We start from the raw sequence: 26670 nt of genomic DNA on the forward strand, positions 1-26670 counted from the left end.
GTTTTGAGTTCCCCAGAGGCCGTAAACACGATTTTTTTTTAATTCATAATTTATTTCAAAATATACAATTCGAAGTATGGCACGATAACTCAAGCAAAAAGCTTTCGATGTTGATTAAATTTAATATAAATTTGTAAACCTAAGTTTATTCAAACGTGTTCGCGAACCAGACTATGGTAACCGGACTGTATGTGGTAAAAATTGAAGTTTCTCTTTTTCCTCATTCCCTGGTATTTCAAATTCGCCAGAACACCTATACATTTTATTGGTCTTTAAACCACCATACTCACACAGAGAAGTTTCAATTCTATAACATTACGTCACTGCTAGTGTTCGTAAATCACGCATTGGTCATGGCGTTTGCACATGTGTGTGTGTGTGTGTGTGTGTGTGCGTGTGAAGGTGAAAGTACACTGTCAAGTGTTGTACCAATGTTTCACTGCCACTGTCAAAACCCGCTCTCTCTCCCAACCTTAACACAGGCTGGTCACCACACAGAGCCGGTCAAATGTATGCTAACGACACAGTTTTGCGTAACCAAAGAGATATTTGTTACGAAACATAATATTCGAAACATTCACAAGCACTTAGTGATCCAAGCGGGAGAAAATGCCATTGTAATCTTTGTGGTAAGCAAAATTTTAATGGAATCCTGATGATTCGAGTACACCGACATATGTTTGAATACATTCGTAAACCCGCGCGATTTGACCATAGAGGGTTTAAGATGAAAAGATTTCGTATCCCAAACAATTCAGTGTTGGGCAATTTGTTTATGTTAAACACACTTCCCTTCTGTCCAACCCCCTTAAATTTGTTTTGTAATCAAAACAATAATTATTGGTGCTACTCATAGCAGCGAAATAAAATACTTATGCTTAACCCCATTTATGGAGAGTCTAAAGTAAATTTAGTTTTATGATCAACCTGTTTGAATTAAAACTCAAATTAAAATGTATATACTTTGAACTGCACCTTAGGTTGTGCTATTTATCAATTAATGGTTGAATTTCTGTACCATGACACTGTTTAAGGTGTTAAGCATTCTACCTGTAATATTTCTAGATAAACATTCGTGTGAATCCGTATTTTATTATATAACTCATTGGGGGATTTTAAGAGCCACAGTTGGTCATTAAGAGCGTTTACTAAAGTCAATAAAATTGTAGAGAATACTAAAACTCAGTGTATTGTTCAGGCAAAAAACCTAACGAAACGAACACTTTCAAATTTTTGAACGAATTCAATACACAAATATGTTTGATGTCAATTTAAGTTTAATGATGTTTTTTAAGTAGGTGGACTATGCAAATCGAAGAGGGGGTGAATTTCTTAACAGGGTTCTTGGAACCTTCTCTGAGGGAGAGCTTTAAAAGGTCTCGACGTACCTGCTATACAAAAATTAAAACTTTTTCTTTCAAAATAAAACTCAAAAGACTTAATAAATTGAAACCTGGCTCATCTTAAACCTCAAACTTTAAACTACGAATCCGATCAGATTTTTACTCAAATGGAGCAGACCTCTAGGAACAAAAAAAATCTGTTCACATTATTAGCATACAGTTGGACCGGGAAGTATTGGAGTCCCTAGAAGGAACTGCACCAATGAGTATTGAGAGAAAAAGGGAGAGAGGGATAGAAGGAGAGAGAGAAAATAAGAGAGTGGGAGAGAGAGGTAGAGTAGTTGTGCAACTGTTCGCGGAAGTCGGCGGAGCGACCTACATACAACATAGACAGAAATACCCAGCAGCCGCTGGACCACGGATATACTAGTGATTTTGTAACTTGTCTAGCCAACCTAGAGGCATAACGGTTTAGGGGATTGTGGACTTCACCACTAAGGAAAAAGAATAATAGTGTATGGTTTCCTAACATGCAATGTGTATTCAACGTTATTTAATTATGCGATTTTAGAGACTGCAAAGACTCAAAATCCATATTGCAGATAGACTTTTAAATATATATCACTTGATTTACATCTTTAAGTTGTGCGTGATAAATTACGAAAAGTTTTGCATTTCCTTTATAACTTACATAAGTACAAAAGTAACACAGTATAGGCCTAGACTGAAATTATAATATTGTTGTGTATTCAAAAAACACGTTTGAATAATGGTTTCCTTTACTTAAGGCCTACTGTGATAGTTAGGAGAATATATTAATATTGTATTTGACTTTTTTTATTTCAGGATATGCAAAGCAAAAATTATATATTTTCATATTATAAAAGTACCGTTGTTTCGTTGGTTGTATCAAACACATAAAAACTATTAAAGGGTTTGAGTCTATAAGAGATTTTAAAAGGTATTTATTTCTGGCTTTTCAGCTATTTTTTTGTTTTGGCAAGTTTCGATGAGGAAATCTTAAGGAAATTTCCCACAACGATTAGAAAAAAAACCAGTTTTCACGTCGTCAGATCGGATTCCAGATTCCGAAACGTTCTTTAAAAATCGTGACGGAAAATACCGTAACAAAAACCTATCTTTTTTGCTGTCAGTTTGTGATGCCGCTATCATTATCGCCAGTTCCGCGAGCGCGTCTGCCACTGTGCGTGCGGGAGCGGCGCGGAGATCGCGGGCGTCAAAGGGGGGGTTTATTCCGGTGGCAGGGGGGGGGGGGGGGGTTCGCGCATGCTCAGTGAAAGTGGGGCATCAACCGTTTGACGTAACACGCATCAGGGTTTAGGTTAGATTATTTTTTAGAAGTCAAGGACCGTTTTCTAGGTCCGCGATTCCTCGGCGTTGCGACAGACGAGCGACATATCGCCGACACGCGCGCGAGCGACAAGATAACGCAGTCATTGACTTTGGATACTTCAAGCTTAGATTATAAATTCGTATAATATATTGTGTGACGTTACCGCTTGAGTTCAATAGGTAGTCTTGATCATCTCATGTTTAAGGTTGTAAATTCTGTGTGAATAATTCCAATTCAATAGTTTCTTGTTTACAAAGACAATTTATTTAAGTAATAACACTTAACGAATTCCTCCACGTTTACGCTGTACTTGGTAACTTTAATTCAATCTTCCTACTTCCCTGGAACTAAAGAAAGTTTAATACTAGGGGTTACAAGAGGGGATTAAGCTTACCTCGGAAAATTTTAAGTAATTAAGATGTTTCTCGTCTTTGAACAAAGCGATAGAGGATGTAGTGAATACGTGTGTATTAGTTTTAACTGCTTTTTTTTACCTTTAGTTGTAAGTTAAATAAGTTAAAAGATGAATAAAATAAGAATCATCATTTTATATCTTCTTTCTTTCTTCATCTAGTTTACAATCTTTCCTTAGTAACGAAATAAATCTATATATTAATAGTCAAGCATGTTTCTTTAACACCGTTTTCTCAGCTCGTGTGCATCGCAGGGAAAATCTACGCATACTGTTAGAAAGATATTTTCCTGTAACGGTTAGATGTGCAGAATCCCTTTCTAAATTAAAATAGGCTCAAAAATAAGAATTTTTAATTTGAAATAACAAAAAAAATAACATGAGCCTTATGAGTTGCCATGCTGGTGACGAAACGATCTATATAAATAAAATTAGAGTTTTGTCTGTACATTGCTTAGAATAATGAACTTTTTGGTTATTTTTACATTTCATAGGTCAGAGAAACCGAATCAAACCTTATCTCAATTTCTGTCTGTCTGTCTGTCTGTCTGTCTATCTGTCATTCTCTTGGTAACGCTAAAATACGCACTTTATTACAACTACTCCTCAATAACTATAGCACTGTCCCGCCTGAAACTTATTTTCCAAATACTATACATATATGAGATGGTTTTAGACGTATTTCATCGAATATGAGACAGTTAGATATTTAACAGTAAACCCTTGAAAATCAAGTTTTTGTCGATTTTTGACGTGGAATTTCTGGAAGCCCATGTTAACCTTATGAGAAATGAAATTATTGAATCTTAACAGCTGTTTCAATTAAACAAGTTGGTTCTGTTCTGTGATGTTCAATAGCATTAAAGTTACAAGGATTACCAACAGGGTGCAGCACTAGCACTATTATTTCTTTTACATTTATGACAACAGCTAATTTGCAACCTGGAGGCGAGTGAGCGTAGCGAACGAGCTAACCTGAAGGCAAGTGAGCGTAGCGAACGAGCTAACCTGAAGGAAAGTGAGCGCAGCGAACGAGCTCCAACATACAGGTGAGTGAGCGTAGCGAACGAACTTCAACCAGGACGTGATTGAGCCATGCAAACGAGATCAGATAGTAAAAATAAAAGTAAGCCTACCGTTATAGGATCGACCGGCAGACACAGAGGTAATTTAACCTTTTATTGATTGTCATACCGATCCGGAACAACAAAAAACAACATAAAATGAAGCTATGTATAATAGTTTGGCCAGCATATCTTAAAATATGCAAACCAACTGCTGTTCGTTATATAAGAAGGTTTCAACTGAATATTATAAGATCCCCGTGCGTAGAACGGGTACACAGCTAGTAACAAAATATAAACAGAAAATCAAAACTAATGGAAGAAATTACAATCATATGTTTTTTACAGCGTGGGGTGAAAACGAGAAGCCTGTAAATTACATATTTTTGGTCCAGTTTTCGACCACTAGACGACCTCTAATACTAAGCAAAACAAAAACTCAGCTGTCTAAAAGATATTGATTTTATAGCAATATGGTGATTGGTGGGATTTGAACCCGAGAATTCGAGAGCCGAATCCTATACCAGCTTATTGATACCATTAGAACCACTGTGGAAAGGCCCAAATCAAGAAAACAGCTTACTGTAGTACTATTTCTAGATTATGGGGCGAAATCATCTATTTTAATTTGATGACAATTTCGTAAAATCTTTACGATATGACTGTAGTTTAATGGGTTCGTATACAAAATACCTACGTCTGCACTAGAAAATGTTGGTCTATTTGTATCAATAAATTGGAATGTTTGAACAAGGGACGAATAATTAATTTCTATAAATAAGTTCGTATACAAAATTTGTAGACTTGAAATTTTCAAATATTTTTCATATGCAACTGAATTCACAATATTTTTTGAAATCATATACGCTAACACTAAGTTGAATCACTGAAAAAATATTTCTTGGACAATTTGATTTTGCTAGTACTTAGCCTAAGTAAATTTGACAGTGAACTGACTTATAAACGCGTCCTGAATATCAATCAGCTGTTTTCAACCTCCAAATAATTTCAGTTATCAGCTGTGAGTGCGCTACGCAAATTGGGATGTTTTTGTTCTGTAAAATTGTTTTGACATTTCTGGGTCATCAACAAGAAACAGAATTGTCAAAATTGTTCAAACAGTTTATTATTTTCTGTAAAATTTGGGGAACCTTAAAAGGCGATTGTGCTAAGACTGTTTACCTCAACGATATAAACAACTCTATGTAGTTCTTTACATCGTTGGTTTACCTTTTGTTAAAGAACATTCCATCTTGGCATAGACTCGTCATATTGAGATATATGTTCCTTTCCGGTACACAATCATTATGCGATTTTGAAATTTCTTTTTAAGCCGTTTTGTAGAGCTTAAAAAAATAAATAATTTAGTATATTGAAGCGCTGTTGTATGCCTAACGGTCACGGAGAAAATTCAAAAATAGTGTAATTTAAAATTCCCATGTTATTCTTATGGAGAAAATAAAAACTGTTGTAGTTTACTTGTTTATGGATATATATTGATAATATTTGGCAAATTTATTTATTTCATCCTATACTATTGACGTATGATTAAAAACATTTTTTACCTTCCCCGTAGCAGCAAACCTAAACACTCGTTAAATCTAATGTTATTGAAATTGGGAATAAATATGTCTTATTTATGGAAATATTTAAGTAAAAATGTAATCAGACAAGTTGAAATTAGCTTAGTCTGCAGGTATGCTGCGGCGGCGGTATAATCAAAAATTGTTGTTTATGGTGAAAATGTACCCTCATTGCTATCAACTCCTTCTATAACTATCGGACAGCTAACTCCCTTTGAACTATGATAGAACCTGCCAAGGATTTTATTATAGGATAGATTTACGTTTGGTATCAAATGTACATTGTAATAATAATTATGATAGCAAAATCAATATGATTCAATTCAACAACAGTATAACGAGGGTCAAAATTTGTAAGTTTACGAAACGCCATAGATGATAAGTTTGAGTGGAAGTTTAATTCGAGGAAACAATTCCGCTTCAAAAACATCAATCACTAGGACAATTTTGAAGTGGCGTAAAACGAATCCAACCCTACGACGTTTCCGCTTCGACTCGACTTTTTAACTTTTCTTTAAACTTTCTCCTTTCCTGGAAAGCGGAAAGACCGATTTTAAGAGCTTGTCTTTATCTTCACTGAAAAACTCCAGCCAATACACAACTCAAACTTGTTATTTTGAGAACCAAAGACAACCCTTTGAGGTTTAGAGACGCCACGGATAAATATAAATCAAAATAGCTATTTGAAAAATTTGAGTGATATAAATCGAAATTAGACTTTCATACTCCCCCTATTGCATAGTGAATTTACCACACAATACTGTATAATTTTGTTTAGGTGTTTTTTTTATGAATTTATAAAACGTAACAACTTTAAGAACACTACACCACTAAATTAACGCATTTTACGGTACTTATTTTAAATACCATACTTATACTACTATGTGTCAGGATTTTCACATTATAAAACGCCTATAAATAAAAGTAAAAGGTATTACCTGTAAGAATAATTGTACACCCCCCCCCCCCCCAGCTTCAGACAATAGGTACTCATTGATTCCCAAAACCATAGTTTTAATGTCGAACAGGAAATCCTCATAGATTAGTTAACTTTCTATAGATCGAGTTTATGAATCTTTTAGTAATGGGTGTCATAAAGGGATATTTGAGGCCTAGACAAAGCGTTAGCAAGGGACGCCCTAGTGCGACATACCACAGGGGGTGGTGTGATATGCTTGTATGTTCTTGCCACTACCAGCAACGTCTATTTAGATTAGATATCTCAGTTCTTGTAGTACAATGTAATGTAGGGCATATAAGATTATATATACCCCCACCACAGCAAACCTGCAGACCTGGCTAATTTCCATTTGCCTGAAATGGGTTTTTAATCAAAATATTTCTTTTGAAACGTCAGATTTGGCTTAAACGGATAGTGTTTTTTCGCCTCTGTGGACATCAAAACCGAAAAGTAAATCGGTCACGGGTCTAGGTCTTACCATGAGACCTACGGTAATCCCTTATTCCCTAAATGGTAAATTCGCTAAATACAATTAAATCACATATTAAAGCCTTAATATACTAACACGACAACTCAAAACTTTATAGTCGCAACAATTATTTATTCGTAATTAGTTAGTAAAAATACCTCTCACTGAGAAGTTTATATTAGTTTTCATTTAGAAAAAAACAATGGAATTTTTTTATATATCTTTTTATGGTGTAATCTACAAATGCGAGATAAGTATATTTCATTTAGCCTAATTATTATCTCCTTGTGTTTAAGATAAAAGTGCCGAAAAAAGTTCCACGTGGCATACAATCAGCTGTTGTTTATGAACATTATTAACAGACTAATCTATTAGTTTTTTTTTAATGGTAAACAGAGAAATTGTTACAATTGATTAACACATAATTTTATTGTTCATTGTAAATTGTAGTCGTCAGTGAAAAGATTTGCTCGCTACAACCTTATCGGCAATAAATAATCTAAGTATACAACCTGGAAGTGTTCCTCTCGTTGTAAAGTTTAAGAACTGCAACTTACCTGAAAAGAAATAATTTATTAAGCTGTACTCTTGACTATTGAAACTGAAGGCTTTACACTAATGTTATAAATTATAATCAATACACTTTCACATTAAAAGTATGCAGCTAAAAGTACAACGGAGGTAAATGAATGTGTTAACTGAATACAATGACTTCTAAACTCTACTTTAGTATGCATTTCAGATTATTTTACAGGCGAGTTTTTAGTGGGCTAAAAATGCAATGCCTTTGTTGAATTAATTATTCCCTCTTACAAGTGTTAATTTCTTACACACAATGAATTAAAATATTGCAAAATGAAAATCGCCGGTTGGCTGCAGAGAGGGTATCTATTAAACTATCTTGTTGACTCTAGTTTAATTTTTGAAATGAGTACGTTTATTTGGTCAGAATCCTTCAGTGAAATAATGTTTGTATGATAAACTTACATTGCTTGGTTATAAAAAAATGACAAATAAGTTTCAAGGTTTTTAAACACCAAATAAACTCCAAAGTATATAATTTGCCTACTTGGAAAAAACGTTGCAAAATCATTATCAAATATTTTATAACAAATTCCAAAGTAAAATAATTGTAAAATAAAAATTAATACATGTACAATAAATGACTCGGTAAAAACAATTAAAAAAATGTATGACAAATGTAATACTAAAATTAGACAAGATACCAAACAGAAACAAGTATAATTAACACTTATTAACTTATCAAACTTTTGTACAATATAAATTTCCGAACAGTAGATTTTAAAACTACATTATAATCGAAGCGGAAACTGGGAGCATCGAACCTTTGACCGTTTGTCGTTTGCCCGGGTTAAAGCTTGCAAATTGACGATGACCGAATTTAAATTTCGGGAACTTGTGCTGGTCCATAAATCATGAAGTGCATAACATGTTGTTTGGAGGACAGAGTTGGGCGGAAGTGAGCTATAGGAGGACTGCGATATAGAATGATTTGCATTATCATAGATTAAAGAGTATACTCTACTCAATCTGTGGCAGTATATGTAAAACAGTACAGTATTATATGACAAATAAAGTAACAAATTATAATAGTAGGGTTGTAAATTAGAAACGCAAAAGTAATCCAAATTTCAAATTGGGTTTTCTTGAAAAATAAGTGTGCTAGATCACCTATAAAAGTTTTAAACTACTTAAAATGTTTAAATTTTTTTTTTTGTTTTAGATGTATTTTAAGGTTAGTAAATCTATAATGCCATGTCTTGTTTAGGTGTATGTTTAGGTCTTGCTCGCCTAAATAAAACAAACAATTCCGTGGCTTGAATTAATAATTTTCGAGGCAATAAAATTTGATGCTAATTATATTAGACAATTAATTGTATTTCTATAATAAATGTCTATGGCTAATCGTGGCTGATTGATTATTTTTTACTTTCCGTCTTTAAATTATTTACTGATTTAAGAGTAAGATTTAGATTGCTAATTTGAACAATTTATGTAGGCCTACGTAACTTATTTTGAGTTCATCTTAATTTAGAGAGATTTTTTAATTAGGCCTACTTTTGCCATAAGCCATATGCTGTAACTAAAGTAGATATTATAAAGATGACAAACTTTATCAAAAAAGTTATAACATTCTAAAACACGTTTGAATGTAAGAATATTGGGCTTATGCTGCGCTTAAACAATCGGAAAGAAATAGTTGGATATTTCTCCGGTAGATGTCTTTAGCTAGATGTTTTATTTTTCCGGGAAGTCTTTGGCTACCCTTAGAGTATCGTGCAATTTTGGGAAAAACAAATTATTAAAACTTCTTTTTCAATTTAACCGTCACTAATTACTTATTATATTTAAATATTTTTTTCCAGATCCAACGTTGTTTTTATTCCTCAATGTACTAGGATTTCTTTCGTAGCAGTGAAAGCCAGTTGAGCGGAGCGATCAATTTCATGGTTTTTAAATGGAACAATTAATTAAAACAAAGTGCATGGATATAATACAACAATTTCATCAATTTAACTTATCAGTTAGTCTCAGAACTATCAAGTTTCACGAGTAAATATTTGGAAATTACGTACTAGTTTTTTTTGTAACGGTATTTTTTTATGTTTGCTTGGTAATGTCATCTGGTGAATCAAATGTTCTAGTTAAACCCGACCAATCAACATTTTCTCAATCTTGGCCAGATTTGGCAATTAAGGCAGAAATAATTATGCATGGATCCATTTGATTAGTAGGTGTAATATTTTAAAGACTTACCTCCTTAGAGAAAAGTTCACTAATAGTTTTCACCATACCTTAGGTTGGTTTTCTTAAATTTTTTTACATTTAACATTTGAGGCATTGTTTTCAAGCAAGTATTCTAAATTCAATTATCTCAAAATTTTGCCAGAAGTAGTTGTTCGTGCGTTTAGGGCAGTTTATTGCTCGTCTTATTTTTCTACAAATATCAGACAGTTTTTGAGAACGCATTCTGAAGTTGTCCTTAAAACTAAACTAATATGCAAATTAGGTATTTTCTTGTAAAACAAAAATTAAAAAAAAACTACTTTAGGCTTACTTAGTTATACACTCAGTTATATAGGCCTACCCTTAGGCCTACGACAATTCCAACTTACTCAACTTGATTCCAAAACAGTATTCAAATACTTAAAATAAAAACGTATAATAAATAAATACGTAAAATAAAAACATACATCCATCTTATGTCATTAATACATCAAAATGCTTCTCTTAGGTGGCAAGCAATCAACAAGTTTAATCCATCTAATCCACTCAATAAAACTCATTGTTTAAACAACAGAAGGGCTGAAGTGGTTGGCAGCTGTGTAGGGGGTTCAACGGACTCGCCATCGCCAGACCTACCCCAACGTCACGTGACTAGGGGTGGGGGGTGGTTGAATCGATCCCCACTCGCTTCCTGGGGCATTGACCTCTGCAGGTTGTCTACATTCGCCGACGGTGGAGTTTCGCACTTTGTGCTTTTTCACACTGAAATTAAAATGTCTGATCTTTAGGGAGAATCACGCCAAATACAGTATAGGTAGTGATAGTTTTCGTACATTTTTACAGTTGAACCTTATAGGTAAGGGTGGGTTTCGAACCATTGGGTGGTAGTAATATTACGTAGTAAATTGCTTTTGGTAGGATTTGAACCGAGGACTTCCAGGACGGAAGTTTTGAGATCTTATGACTTGATTAGTTAGATGGTTAATGGAGCATATTTTTATTTGTGTAGTTCCACCTCATTCATAGGCCATACCCCTGTATTGTTACAGTAATATCCAGAGAACTGTTTATATTTTAACGTTAATCATTTGGTTAAATAGCGCCATTCGTTAAAAGCTAAAGAAAAATTACATTTGAGTCCATTAAATTAAGCTTCCACGAAGCTTCTAATCGAACCAGCGACCCTAAGTGTGAATTTGATGTTAAACACTATAAACATTCTTCTATCCGACACAATTAAGCATATTGAAGACTTCAGGGATAAAAAATATTAGTGGTTGGAACAAGAATAAGGATTCAATTACACCAGGTACTAGAAAAAATAGCTTTTGCACAAATATAAAATGCATAGCCTATATTTACAATTGCAGTGTAGAATTACAAGGGTAGTTATAGAACGTTTGGCAATGAAGATTTTTTGTCTAGGACGCTAGGAACTAGCCTCGGATTGTTTTCACATTACTTCAGGCTAGACTTAGGGGTTGCGTCATTATCAATCAGCGATTTTCAGGATTTGAACCCTGAACCTCTTGGACCAAGTCCCGCACGGCAACAATAAAGGATTAAACCTACTTCCTTTTGTCATACAACCATAAAATAAAGCGTTTATTCCGTGATACAACAAATAATCAGTTAAATAATATAATTAAACAAATAATAATCTATCTTGTGAAAATAATTATTATTGAAAGATAGTAGGCCATACTTACAACGTTAATTAATTATTTTTCCTTAACTCAAACCTAAAACTCCGTTCATAAAAATATGCTGAAAGGCTTACGCTGATCGATGCATTTGAAAAGTTTATGAATTTTATTCACCCACACCTTAAACGGGTAAAACGCTAGATCAAAATATCTATATAAATAAAATTAGAGTTTTGTCTGTACATTGCTTAGAATAATGAACTTTTTGGTTATTTTTACATTTCATAGGTCAGAGAAACCGAATCAAACCTTATCTCAATTTCTGTCTGTCTGTCTGTCTGTCTGTCTGTCTGTCTATCTGTCATTCTCTTGGTAACGCTAAAATACGCACTTTATTACAACTACTCCTCAATAACTATAGCACTGTCCCGCCTGAAACTTATTTTCCAAATACTATACATATATGAGATGGTTTTAGACGTATTTCATCGAATATGAGACAGTTAGATATTTAACAGTAAACCCTTGAAAATCAAGTTTTTGTCGATTTTTGACGTGGAATTTCTGGAAGCCCATGTTAACCTTATGAGAAATGAAATTATTGAATCTTAACAGCTGTTTCAATTAAACAAGTTGGTTCTGTTCTGTGATGTTCAATAGCATTAAAGTTACAAGGATTACCAACAGGGTGCAGCACTAGCACTATTATTTCTTTTACATTTATGACAACAGCTAATTTGCAACCTGGAGGCGAGTGAGCGTAGCGAACGAGCTAACCTGAAGGCAAGTGAGCGTAGCGAACGAGCTAACCTGAAGGAAAGTGAGCGCAGCGAACGAGCTCCAACATACAGGTGAGTGAGCGTAGCGAACGAACTTCAACCAGGACGTGATTGAGCCATGCAAACGAGATCAGATAGTAAAAATAAAAGTAAGCCTACCGTTATAGGATCGACCGGCAGACACAGAGGTAATTTAACCTTTTATTGATTGTCATACCGATCCGGAACAACAAAAAACAACATAAAATGAAGCTATGTATAATAGTTTGGCCAGCATATCTTAAAATATGCAAACCAACTGCTGTTCGTTATATAAGAAGGTTTCAACTGAATATTATAAGATCCCCGTGCGTAGAACGGGTACACAGCTAGTCCTAACTAAATATAGTGACAGACTAATTAATATTTGGTGTTCATGGTACTGCTGTGTAATTTTTAAATTATAGAATCAAATTAAAAATCCATAATTATTATTACTCTACTTCCTTCGCAAGTACATAGTTTATTTCGTATCAGAATGAAATTTTATGTAGGTTTATCCACACTAAGCTTAATAACTAAATAGTTTAATCAACTGTGTATAACTATAACCTAATACAACCTGAATAGCCAAATAAATAGCTTCACCTATTAATATTCAACTTCAAGATATGGTTTATATTGCAAACATTTTAGTATCAATATTCGCAATAATTTTTCTCACGTTCACCCCCCACAGTACTTGTGCAAAGTTCTTATCACAGCGCGGTGTTCTTATCAGTGGTTGACCTACATTGCTTATCTCTTCGATAACCAACCAAGAAAAGTTCAGTAAACACCCATGCGTGATTTTTACTTTCCTTTGTTAAGTAATAAAACTAAATAATAATATAGTCAAATAAAGTTTAAAGATTGGTTAAAATAAGCCATCCACGGTTTTTAGTCTCTATTGTTAACCAATCCACCATCTTCCAAAGGAATATCATCAATGATCATCTAAAAAGTTAATGTTACAAGTTAAGTTAATGTGCTATGGTAAGTATATGATTATGAACACAAGGATGTATTATTTCTTACGTTCATGCATACAGTACTGGTATTTTTTTTAAATTTTTAAAACATTTTATATATATTATGTAATTGTTGTTCTCCTTTTTTCAACGTCAATTACACCTTAAGCATTTTAAAGAGACAATATTAATTCATTGTTAACATATAATGCTGATTATTCAATGAAAAACATAACTATATGAAATATAGAAATATAGTTTTTTGTAGGCACTGCATTTAAATAACTTAAGTTATCAGTCCTTAATTTTAACTATCACACACCCGTAAATATTTTTAACATTGGTAAAATATGTTTCATTATTGTATTCATAATTACATTAGTTTACTTTAAAAATTTACCGACAGCAAAAACCTAGAAAATATTTATTCAATAAATCTTAAAGGATAAATAAAGGATTTGGACTAAATGTTGAATAATATTTTACTAGCATGTAAATTAATAATCACTAAATATGAAAAATGTTTTTGAGAAATGGTTACCGGTAGTTTAAAAAAATATTAAATTTAAAATTTAAACTAAAACTATTTTAGCAAAGTACAAATTTATTTTTATTTTAGAATTTAAAACCCAAATTCTAACTATTTTAACTATAAAACCAAACCCCCTCCTGCACAATATAGGAAAATTAAGATAATTGTTCGTCTACGTCATCTCATTGGCAAATCCACAGAAAATGGACTCCGAATTCACCGTTCTAAGAAAAAGAATCATAGAGACAAAATGTAGGACAGCTAAAACCGTCCGGAGACGGAAGTGTCTGACTCTGTCAGTGGGAGGAGTTTGCGCGGGAGGTTTAAAACTTCGCATGTTTGACTTGCCTTTTATTAAATGCCTCAACAATCTTGTCGTTACTTTCTCAAACTGCTTTACAAACAAACAATATGCTCCACGAGAGAGAAAGCAATTTTCTATTTCCTCTGTTTTCATCAAGTTCCTTCCAAAGGTCGTTGTACTTTCGAATGTCATTGCCACCTTGTTTAATCTGCTGTTGTGTTCTTTTTAGTAATGATGTACTGTATTAGGTGTTATGTTTTGTAAATTTAATTATTGTAATGATGTTATTTATTTTAAAATTTGTGCTATTATGAACTTGAATTGTGTTTATTTAGCGAGTTATCATTTGTTAGATCATAGATAGGCAATACAATGCAATTTTGGTTATTCTAAACAAACAACATATTACCTAATATTTTCATAACAGAAACAGTATGTCACTACTTAAATAATGTGTGTCGGCCTAATCTTTAAAATGTTGAACGTATGAATAATGATTATGAATTCTAATTTGGTGCCAAAGTTGACGAAACAGAACGTTTTATGCTTTCTATAGGACTTAAATAATATTAAACTTCACATGTCTTATGTGCTTAACCAATTAGGCCTACTTATTGTTTCGTTCATTGATTTGGACGTATATTAATTGTTACGGTGGGTAGCAGAAGTGGTGACATCGCTAGCCACAAGTCAGAATTTTTCAATCCCACTTTAATCCTAAATTAATTGTGAACCTATGCTAAAAACCATATTTCATTGGGAAAATTGGCTTTACATAGGAACACAATAACTAGAGTCTATACTGTCTCCTTTATACGCAAAAATGCTAATGGCAACCAAAATTCAATACAAGATCACAAACAATTAAATTATAAAATATGTAAAAACTGAACACGTTCAATTTTAAGAGACAAAAATAAAAATTGTATACAAAAACACTGTAAACAGGTAAGTATTGTTGTTGTAGTACGACTTACCATGAACCATGGTGGAGTTGTTGCCTTGACCAAGGCCCGATAGTCGACTGAAGGAGGTAGCCAACTCAAGGTCAGTCTTATCACCAAAGTGTAATCTATCTAGGACACTAACACTAGAACATCTTTACATAACACGCCACCGAGCACTTCAACTGGGTCAACCAATTCCGCACATTATTGATCGATGGTGGGGATTTTACGTACAAACCAGTGTTGGAAAAGTTTGAAAGAAATGTTGGGTTAAAAATATCGGTACGATTTTTGGGACGCAAAATGTTATTTGTGTCTAGTTGGGTTGATAAAAGGTATGGCTTAGCATTACAAAATCATTAGGGCCTAAAGTGACTCTTTTCAACACGATCTCTGGACATTTTGAGAAAGTCATTTCTGGCCCATGTCATGAACACATTTTTCATTAAAAGGTTTCCATACCTGCTTTTAAGCAGTCCATTAAGTTGCACTCACAACTAGTTTCAGCATAGTAAAACAGTCATCATCAGGCGGTACAGAGGACGTTTCTCTCTTCACATGAAGATCATCAAATTTAATAAATGAAAAAAGTAAACACATTTTTTGGATTGCTTATTTGATTGGTTATGTTATGCTATTTCACACAAACAGCTGATGTGTTGGTGAAGAAATTGTTCTTTCTATGCACAGGGCAATAGAAAATAGGCTCCAATAGAGAACATGAGCTGTTGGCTGTTCTCACTTTTAAAATGTGTTAGTAATGAATGAAAAAAATTGTGTGCCCATTACTTAAGTTCATAACTCCTTTATAGACTTAGGCCGGGGCCACACGTGGCGGATCGTCCGCGCGGCTTATGATCGTACGATCATAAGCCGCGCGACGATGTCCCGGCCACACGGAGCGGTTGAACCGCTTCCGGTTGAGGTTTCCCAGCCTACGTACTGAGATTCTAATATGGTTTAATTCACTGGTTCTCGTTGTAGTCATGGAAACACGGATTTTAGTTTGTGCATTAGAAACGTGTGGTGAGCTAGAGCCTAAGGCAAACCGAAATCATTGGGTCCATCATTTCATAACCGATTAACCATTTGTGTTCCAAACCTTTTACGAGCACATGCGAAACCATAGTTCGGAGTCTTTTTTTGTTACTATCGCATGTAGATAGCATCGTTTGACGAGCTAATTCAATTGCTTTGACCGCATATAACTAAGGAAGATATACTCATGAGAAATGTAAACATGAGAAATCCCACATTATCTTTAACAAGTTCTATTGATTTGTCTGTATCGAACATTTTACACCTATAAACCGAAATGCACAAGCACAAACTAAAAAAAAAAAACACTACAAATGCTTGAAAATGAGCTCCAACCGCGCGGACAATCCGTATCGTGTGGCCACTCTCATAAGACTACGTGTGTCATCCCCTCCAACGCGGCTTATGATCGCGCGGACAATCCGCGACATGGCGCGGACAATCCGCCCAGGCGGCTTAGGATCGCCCCGTGTGGCCACTCTCATTTGATTCAATGTGTTGTCGGACCACGCGGATCATCCGCGTGGTCCGTCCGCGCGGATGATCCGCGTCGTGTGGCCCCGGCCTTAGTATGCATATTATGGGCCAGCGAAATAAGATTATAATATTTTATATTATTTTATCGGGCCTGTACATGAAGCTCCCACACAGAGTCAGTTTTGTTTGATGTTTACTGCTTTAATACTGTTATTTAACTAGCTTATACATATAACCCAACGATATATTTGACTGGGGGATCCACTTTGGTTTTATAACCTATGAGCGAAGCAAACACTATAAAGTCTATCCTAAAATACAGTAAAATATATTTAATTGACCTCAGCCTCCAGTATTCAAATGAACCCCCAGACACTCCAAATCAGTTCACTTTGGTATTCCCGACCTTCTACCCACCTGCTTTATTTAGTTTGCCTACGCCATCGATATTTCTCTGGCAAACCATAAAAACACCTTAGAAACATCGCATTTACTAAATAAATTTCTTAAGTTTAACTTATACGTATTTTATAAGGTTGAAAAATGAAAACAGCTTCAGTACTGTAGTAAAATAAAAGTGAACTATTTTCAATACACTGTACGCTACATAACTAATTCATCTTATTGATGATGTTCTCGTGCTTAGACCAACGACACTAGCGCTCTGGGTTATCAAATAAATAAAGTAGTATGGTTGAGGACGATTGATAAAGAACTGTCGGGAACAAACGATTGATCTCTGAGGAACGGAGACTGGTACAACACACGCTTCAACTTTGAAGTGAATACGAGGAAAGAGAAGTAAATTCTTTTAAATGTCAGGGTTCCAAGAGTCTTTGTTACAAAAATATCTTTTCCTTTATTTTCATAGTTTTATTAAATAGCAAATCCTTGATTTCTACACGATATGAGTAAGTTTTCAAATAAGAAATTGGTTCCAGTTCCATATTTCTTAATTAGGAACATTCCAAGGTTTCCTTCGGTCCTAGAGGTCCCAGGTTCAAATCCCGTCAATTACCAATGGATTTTATCCAAGTGATAATGTTGTGACCCTCTAGAAGTAGCCTGAAGTAATGTAGGAAATGATTCTGGGTTAAAACCCTTAGAAATAAGATTAATTAATGTGAGGAATAACATAAATGGAGTAATTAAAAATACTTAATGGACCTGCACGATTAATAAATCATTTACTATATTTTAAATAAAATCGATTAATGTAACATAATTAAGGTTTTCGTTGGTATTTATTTCACCTTCAGCTGTACTTTAATCTCGGATTTTGGTGCTCAATTCACCCATAGTAAATGAATAAATAAATAAGGTCTTTATTTGCAAGCGTTCATCAAAGTACAAACTCTGTTTTTCATAACATATTTGTCAAATTAAGTAAATAAAACAATACAATAATCTATTCATAAAATCAAAAATTAAAGTATCTATACAGTAACATTTACGTAAACATTTCTTTTACACATTTCTTAAACCTATTATAACTGTACTCTTTTAAAGTGGGTGGCAAAGCATTGTACTTTTTGGGCCAAAGTATTCTTCCCCGTTTCCAGTTTTGTCTTTGGTAAGTGCAACAGGCTGTCCTGTCGAGTACTGTGCTCATTTATTTAGTAGTTTAGTGTACAAATGTGTTATGAAAATGATTTCAAACAGACTTCTTCTTATTGCAAAAGTTTATAAACGGAATAAAATATTTGGATTTTTTTCATCGGGAGATGAAAAAGACTAAACAAAAAATATCTAATGTAGTATTCGACACCCTACTTTAAACGTAGAAGTTTACCAACTAATGAAATGAGATAATATTTTGTTTCATATAATTCTGCAGTACTAAAAATAGTTTTGTATCAATAACTAATATTTTCGCAATTCTGTGGCCTACACATCACGTTTTATATCCAAGCGTATTTCTATTTCATTTCATTACAACAACGTTTTATAAGGAAACCCTAAACAACTAATTTTGAAACCCACAGAAAAAATTATGTTTAACGAATTTACGCTATAAACATACATTTACCTATATCATTCATCCATATCAACACAAACAATTTGTTGAAGACTTTTCCCCCTTGATCTGTGCATTTAACATAGCCTATGTGTATATTCATTTATCATATGTTATTATTTCATTCTGTTTACTTTTTCATTACATTGTTTTTATTGATCAAGTTAATATGTTTTCTCATTTCTTTATAATAATTAAAATAATTTTTCTCCAACACAATTTATTTCGTTAATACTTAAATCACACCAACTACCCCCCAACATAAACCTCAAAGTACTTTGCTCCACACAGCCCCATAAAAGATGCAAGCGAACACTCCCGCCACATAAATAGCAGGGAGATGAACAGAATGCAAAAATAGTTGTAGTAGTTGTAGGGGTAACAACCCTTAAGTAGGGTACGCTGGGGGAATGTTGGGGTAGGTCGGGATGTAGTGCGCCGATGCACCAAAGTGCAATGTGCATTGGGGCAGGTCGGTGCAACAGCATTAGTTGTTGCTGCACTAGCACTTCAGATGGTGTGGTGCAGTAGCGTCTACTGTATACGCCTCACACCACTCGTGTTGAAATAAAATTAATTTGTATCCAGAATTGATATTTGAGTTTAATATCACATGAGCTTAATAAAATCTGGAATTAATTTTTAATTTATTTTATGGGGTACAAGTTTTAACTTGATTCACTCTCATTTATAAAAAATGTCGTTTTAGATTATTGTTTTATATGTACGATTTCAATTTAATTTACGAAGATTTTTTATATGTATTTAGATGGAAAAGGGCAAAGGTGCACTTCATCAACTTATCCTGACTTTGACAGAAATATCAAATAAATACAGTAATTATGAACAAGGGTAAAATAGGTAATAATTTAATCTAATGTTACCACAAACAACTTAAATTATTTTATTGCTTTTGAAAAAAAATGTATTGGCAATTTCTATTTAACTTATTGTTTCTATTATTTGTTGGACCCACACAGACATCTTGCGAACGTTAAAACTTGTTATATATATTATTACTTTGTCGTTACACTCATACAATAAAATAATGAAATTTAAGTACTATATTTTTAATACATTACAAAATAACCGTTGGGCTAATTTATAATTATGTGAAAAATTACTATATATTTTCATAATGTTCAGTATAAGTTTATTTTATAGTATATTTTATTTATATGTATAATAATTTGAACTTTAAATGTATCAACCACTGCATGAGCTCATGTTTTTACAATAGGTTAAACAAATACCAGACATATATGAAAATAATATCAAAGCCCTACAGAAAACATAATAATCTATTTCTACTGACAATTTAACTCTTTGGTCTGCCTTCACTTGAAAATATATTTTGTACATATTTTATTTTATGAGGTATATCTTTCAATTATTATTTAGAATATTTTTATTCCGTATGTTTATCTTTGTCTAATCAAATGGTCAAGTTAATTTGGAGTTAATGACTAGTCTCATTAATTAATTTCCTACATCCATAATTATTAAAAACGATATGATTTTATTTTAATTTTCTAATTATATCTTTGTAATTTAACACGATATGTAATTTAGAGTAATAATGACCATAGCATGAACCCAGCGGTGCAGTTGTTAATTTTAACTGCACCGTAGGCGAAGTAGAAGACAACGACAGGGATAGATCAAGCTAGGCCTAGCCGAAGTGCAATTGCAACTGCATTCTACGAGTGACCTATATCCAAAATAACACTGCGTCATCGCACAAAATTCGATCCCGATTATATAAACCTCCAGAGACAAAATGACCTCTTGGTTCGTACGTATTTAGCAGGAGTTAGTTAAAGTTAAAAACTATTTTTTAGAAATATTTTTTTACAATGAACGTGAAAAACAATAATATTTGTTTGAAGTATAAAAAATTATAAAAAAGTTTATATAAAAGAGGGAAACATTTCAAGTAGGTTGAAAATTATTCCTCACACTTATAAAAAAGTTTTTTTATTAATTTTTACATATTTTTCGACTAAAAAATTTATACATTTTTACATATATTTAGAATAAAGTATTATAGATGGAGATAATCTATCAAATATTACAGAAAAATGAAAGTGTACTTTGTAAATACTTCTGAAATTTTCTTGATCAAAATATTAAATATGCACCCCTCCTAATTGTCAATAAAATAATACAATTTAATTTTCAAGGATTTGGAACGCTGTTAAAAATCGGTATGTCGGTACGTTTCCATTTTATTTACTTTTAATTTAACAATTTCGCAGGTTCCTTAAAAGGGTTATTTTTATAACAACTTTGAATTAAGGTAAAATATTTTCAATTACTTTTCCTTTCACAGCGACTTAAAAAAAAAAACAATTGAAAACTACAAATATTGATTTAAATCAAAACAATAAACTACACGATTTTCTAGAAACGGGTTGTTATTGAAAAAGTGTTTAGATTTACTACAAATAGAGTATATAGCATGTATACAGAAAATCTTTTAAACTAAATGTATAAATAATGCAGTCTTTAATGAACAAAATGTAATTAAAAATCTGACGTAACTTTAAACCCCATAATACAAAACCAAACCAAACAGAAAAAAACACTAATAAAACGAAAGCATTAAAAATTAATATTTTTCTATACATCAAAAATGTACTACTCCTAAATAACATTACTAAAAAAATTCATAACTCACATTTCAGTAAATAATCCTCAAATATTCCACAAAAATATCCTTCGAAACGTCTCAAATCCACACCGCCAACGCACAAAAAACAACACAAACTGCCAAAAATACACCAGACTATTTTAGAAACTTGAGTTACATCGACTAATAAAAAATCTTTTTCAAAGGGAGGAAAGCAGACTTGATGCAGTTTCTTATCAAACTGCATTGATAAGCCCAGGTCAGGGGGATAAGCAAGGCCAGTTGGTCAATTACAATGCAATCTTTGTCATTTCTTATCAAATCCGTACTCGCATTTTTCAAGATCTAATGGCATCGATGTTCAAGTAGCCACTTATGTTTGTTGATTGGCCTCGATTCCAGTTTTTCAACCCTGATCTTGTTTTGTATCGTGTAGCTTCCTTATTTACTGAGTTTACACGAACACAATCGTTAGTTTTTTTTTTTTACTTAAATGTTAACATATTTTTATTTCCAAGATATTTGTGCAAAAACAGTATAAAATATAACTATTAGCCTGTAAAATCTCTCCTTCTCACGATAAGATACACACTTAGATACACAATGGAAATTTAAAATCTTAGTTATCTATCTATACTTATAAAAGTCAAATACCACTCACTCACTGATCACTAAATCTATAAAAACTACAAGCCATAAAAGCTCAGGAATTGGCATTGAGGTTTTAATTAACCTCTAGGTGTGCAATAAGAAGCGTTTTCAAGAAATTCCATCAGTGCTCTGCCCCAGTGGCTTTTAAATTTCCCATATTATCCTTATGAAGAATAGATTTGTTTACATTTGAACACATGATTACTTTTTTAATCTGCAATATTGATTAATGGAACAGCTGGTTATATTTTTATTACATAAAATGAAAATTATAGGCCTACATTATTTTTGTGACTTGAAAAATTGTTTTACTGCTGCTAGTAACTTAAATTAGTTAAACAACCTATTATATGTAAATAGAATACTGACGAGCTAGAAAAATACTATAATCGAACTGATACTATAAATTGAGTAATAACACTGAAATATTCATAATTATTCAACATCTCAAAACGAGTTAGTTTATTCCTCACGGGATAAACAAACATTTAATTTTTTTTGTACAAAACTAATATTGATTTTGGATGTAGTGTTTATATTTATTACGTATTTTTAAACAAAGATAGTATCTTTATTAGTTTAAATAGATGCCGTTGGTGCTACAGTAGGCAGCCAGCGATCATTGGTGGAGCAAGGTTGCGAATCTGCGCGTGGCAGGCGCTGCTCTCTCGTTGGAGAAATTTATTCAAAAATAATTATTTTAAAACTAAATAAAGCCCCCAAAAAATATGAAAAAGTACTTTATACAGTTCTTGGCGTTAAAGTTTTCTATTTCGAAATTTAACTTCTCTTAGAAACGATATAATACAGGCAAATACAGTACTTTGGTAATCGGAATACATTCTCTTTTGTAAAAAATAGTTGAACCTGAGTTAGTTTTATGACTAATATTGGAGTTTTACAGTTAAATTATTAGCAATCGGTATAATAGTATAGTATGCGCCAAAATTAACAATATTTAAACTGAATCAGTAAAATGATTTTTACTATTTTCAGTCCTGTTAATTTTGGCGCATACTGTACATTAACATTTGGCAAAATATAGTTTTATTTTGGAATTGTCTAAATTAATTGTCTATAGCTCTCTCTAACCAAAATATAATCATATATCACTTAAAGTTTGAATCGAACGCCAAGTTGTTATTATTCTGTGAGTTGATTGAAAGTTAACAAAATATTGGCACACTTCTGACTTTAAGGTGTTTTTAAAGTTATTATGAACCACATAATTACATTTTCCAAGTATTAGGAGGCAGATGAGTCGTAAAAGAATGATTTAACGATTACCTAATGTGAATTCAGACCTTTTTTGTTATACTGATTGAACGTTAAGTAAATCCATAAAACATACATTTATGACTATTTATGGCCTTTTTACTGTGCATTTAATTAACAGCTATTAGTGGCAATTTGAATCGTTAAAGTACCATTTACAAGAAAGATGACTTAATATCGATTTAAAGATAACAGTGAGAAGACATGTTTTCATTTTCATCTTCATTTTCGGTTCCCAGGGGGAGTTTGTGATACCAACTAAAATGTACACAGTTTTTCATGTGAAGGGGAAAAACTTTCCTGGTAAAACCTGATAAAATTTTAATATTTTATATTAATGTAAAAATGTGGCCTCCAAGATTGATGAAAACTAAAAACTGTCGCCATTTTGTATTGGATTGAGATAGGGACCTGTAGTTTTCGCAAATATTCTTTTAAACTATTGGCCTTCAAAATGAGGTGTCACTTGATGGGCTTTATTTATAAAAACTTCGATCTGCCTCCAAAATATCCCCTTTTGGGGTCCTGGGCAAAATTGTTATACCAACCAAACGGTAGTTTTTAGTTTCTTGTTAAAGTAATAATGAGTTTAGTTCCCCTGGTAAAACCCAAAAAAACGTAAGAGGGGATATTGGTGTATATTGTTACATGGGGTCCATCAGGCGAGAAATAAAAATGCCCACCAACCTCTGTAATGGGTTGAGATAGACCTCTAGTTAGTTTTCACCGATAATATTTTAAACTTACGGCTTTTAAATGAGGAGTCACTTTCTGGGGCTTTACATTTAACATTTGTGAGTCACCCCCTAGGAGGATATCCTCCTAGGTCACCCCCAAAATAACACATTTTGGTATTTTGGATGAAATTGGGATACCAACAAAAAAGTGCACTTATGCCATATAGAAGTGTGCATAAATTGGCATTCCTGGTACTGTACAACCCTTAGAAGTTAATAAAGGGGTTCAATACTTTTGACTTTTGCCCAACCCTGTGTCTATCCATTAGACCCAGTGCCTAGTCAAAGGGTATATAATCATGCCCTTTCGTCATTACTCCATTTCACACCTTGCCAGCTTCAGGCATTGTATAGAACATCGATGTATATAGGTGTTATACATGGATGGTATAGGATACCTACTCGTTCTATAAAATGCCATATTCCATAACTCCTTCAAGGAAGTAACTGCAAGGAAGTAGCAACATAACAAAAGCAAGAAAGGATTATGTCACGAGATCAATGGCGTTGCGCGCGCAGCCTAGCGGCTTCTCTCGCAACTGTGCGGGGGCATTGACCTCAGAACGTTAGAGGACGGCCGTTGAACTTGAGGGGGGGAGTGCGTACACAAATAGTGAGAAAATACTGCCAACATGATCTCGTCCACGCTCCGCCGCCACAGCCACCGCCGAAGGCGAAAGTAACGAAACGATACAACAGGCAGTGGGAAAATCTATTGATTGGATTATAGCTCATCAGCTGTGAATATAGGTGTCACGTGACAAACAGAGTTGCCACCTCCGCGCGACCAAATTACGCGACATGAGTGCCAATTGTTCCACACAGCTGTATGTGAGCGATTGTCACTGATTCACTGAATTTAAAAGTTTAAAATATTTGCGCTGATAAATATATTCGTACGAAATTATCATATGGAATTTCATAACAAGTTGTGCAAAATAAGTTATGAAATGATATATAACCATTGACTATATCAATCATATAACCCATAGCAAATATTCTGTTATGTAGGCTACTCAATATTCTGCTTTTAAATGCATCATTTCAGACCGAAGCCAATCTGAACATTAATTTTCGAATACCGATACTTATATATAGTTACATACATGAAGAGCAACGGATGTTGGTTAATTAGTGACCGTGTGAATGACTTGGAGGAAGGTTCGGCAGGCTTTCGTCAAGATGATCTGTAGTGTTAAGTGTAAGTAGAAAGGTTTGGAATGGTACCTAGTCTACTGCATTTCATTGTATTCTTACAATTATTGCTACTATATCTGTGCAAACATTTAAAATCAGACCACGAAGAAGGTATATTTTACTGTACCTTAAAGTGTATATAATAATCAAGGGTAGAATGGTTTTAGTTTCTTTTTTTATATACATTATAATAGCCTTAGAAATGTGTTAAAAATCTAAATGCGGCCTTAAATTACAATACATAAATTTGTATAACATTAAATATATCAACAGTATAGACACATATGTTTCATAATCAGTTAGAATAGTTCAGTGTAAGAAACGGAAAATGGCTAATGGTAAATGGAATAAATAGCTATCCCAGCAACCTTCCTTGAACTACCCCCCAAAAAATTATGGGAGACTTGTATTTCCTTCTAAATAGTCCAAGTACTCTTCCGCATAAACAACTCCAAAAAGCGTTTCACTACAATTTGTTTCTATTAGCAATTAAAACAATCAACCAACATAAAATAATTCTTCCAAAATGTGACACTCAATTATACCGACTGCTTAAATTTCCTTCCCGTTAAGTTGAAATATTTTAATTATTTCTGGCCAACATATTGCATGAGAATCCACGCTGCGATTGTAAACCGGTTATTTTTGGATGCGATGTTTTGTAACCGACTATAAATAAACGTAGCATTTATAAACCGGTTGCCTGGTCATCGAGTGTCGCTTCTTTTTTCACTCTTTCTCTTGAGGCCTCTCGAACGTTTACTATCACTCTCCAATGCCCAAAGGGAAATTTCTTTCCACAGCTGAGATATTTTTGTGTAAAATAAAATAAAAATATTTTATATACATACTTTTTTGAATAAATTTAAAGTTTTAATTTACATGAGGTTGGACCTAGTTTAATTGGTGTTCAAACTATTAAAAAAATTATTCAAACGTTATTTAAATGTTACTATAAACCATCGAAAACTACTTTAGTCTAATGTACTGTAATTCTTTTTATAAGTAACTTTCTTTCAATATGTTTTACAAAAGGACATTGATATTATAAGAAAAGTCATTATTTATCATTATTGTGAAATAAGTAGTATTAGAGGTCGTCCAGTGGTCAAAAACTTGACCAAAAATATGTTCGGTAATGTAAAGACCTATATTTTCACACATGTGATAGTTTTGGTCTTCTCTTTTTATTTCGTTGTTATTTCATCGCCAGAATGGCAACCCATAAGGCCCGTGATCCCATATTTTTCTATTTGTGCTTATTTTTTAGTCTATTCTAATTTATAAAGGCATTCTGAATATCTTCAGGAAAATGTCTGTCTATCAGCCTGTCAACGTAGGTTTTCCCTGCGATGCACATGAGCTGAGAAAAAGGGTTTCAAGAAACAGGTTTGCCTATTATAGGATAATACGACTAACTTAAACAACCAAAGTAACCTTTGATCCAGTTTTCTAGTCAGTGATTTCGTACGCAATAACATAATATTTCGAAGTAACTGTATTCACTTGTGTGGG

At 33.2% G+C, this 26670-nt stretch overlaps 1 protein-coding gene across 3 annotated transcripts in view; it reads right to left on the reverse strand.

The window, feature by feature from the left end:
* Window positions 1–26670, reverse strand: part of LOC128992072 (hormone receptor 4) — a 123742-nt gene that overhangs the window by 86413 nt on the left and 10659 nt on the right. For 2 of the 3 annotated variants that reach the window (XM_054415465.1, XM_054415463.1), the window contains exon 1: window positions 15162–15261. The exons of the other annotated variant lie outside the window; for it this stretch is intronic. In XM_054415465.1, the coding sequence (XP_054271440.1) occupies window positions 15162–15171 (10 nt within the window). In that variant the 5' untranslated portion in view covers window positions 15172–15261. Of the gene's footprint in view, window positions 1–15161; window positions 15262–26670 lie in introns of those variants that run through there. 3 annotated transcript variants of the gene reach the window in all.

This window comes from Macrosteles quadrilineatus, unplaced genomic scaffold (genome assembly GCF_028750875.1).
Source record: "Macrosteles quadrilineatus isolate MER2022 unplaced genomic scaffold, UCM_ALF_1.0 Scaffold_4__1_contigs__length_99947679, whole genome shotgun sequence".
Taxonomy (NCBI): Eukaryota; Metazoa; Arthropoda; class Insecta; order Hemiptera; family Cicadellidae; genus Macrosteles; species Macrosteles quadrilineatus.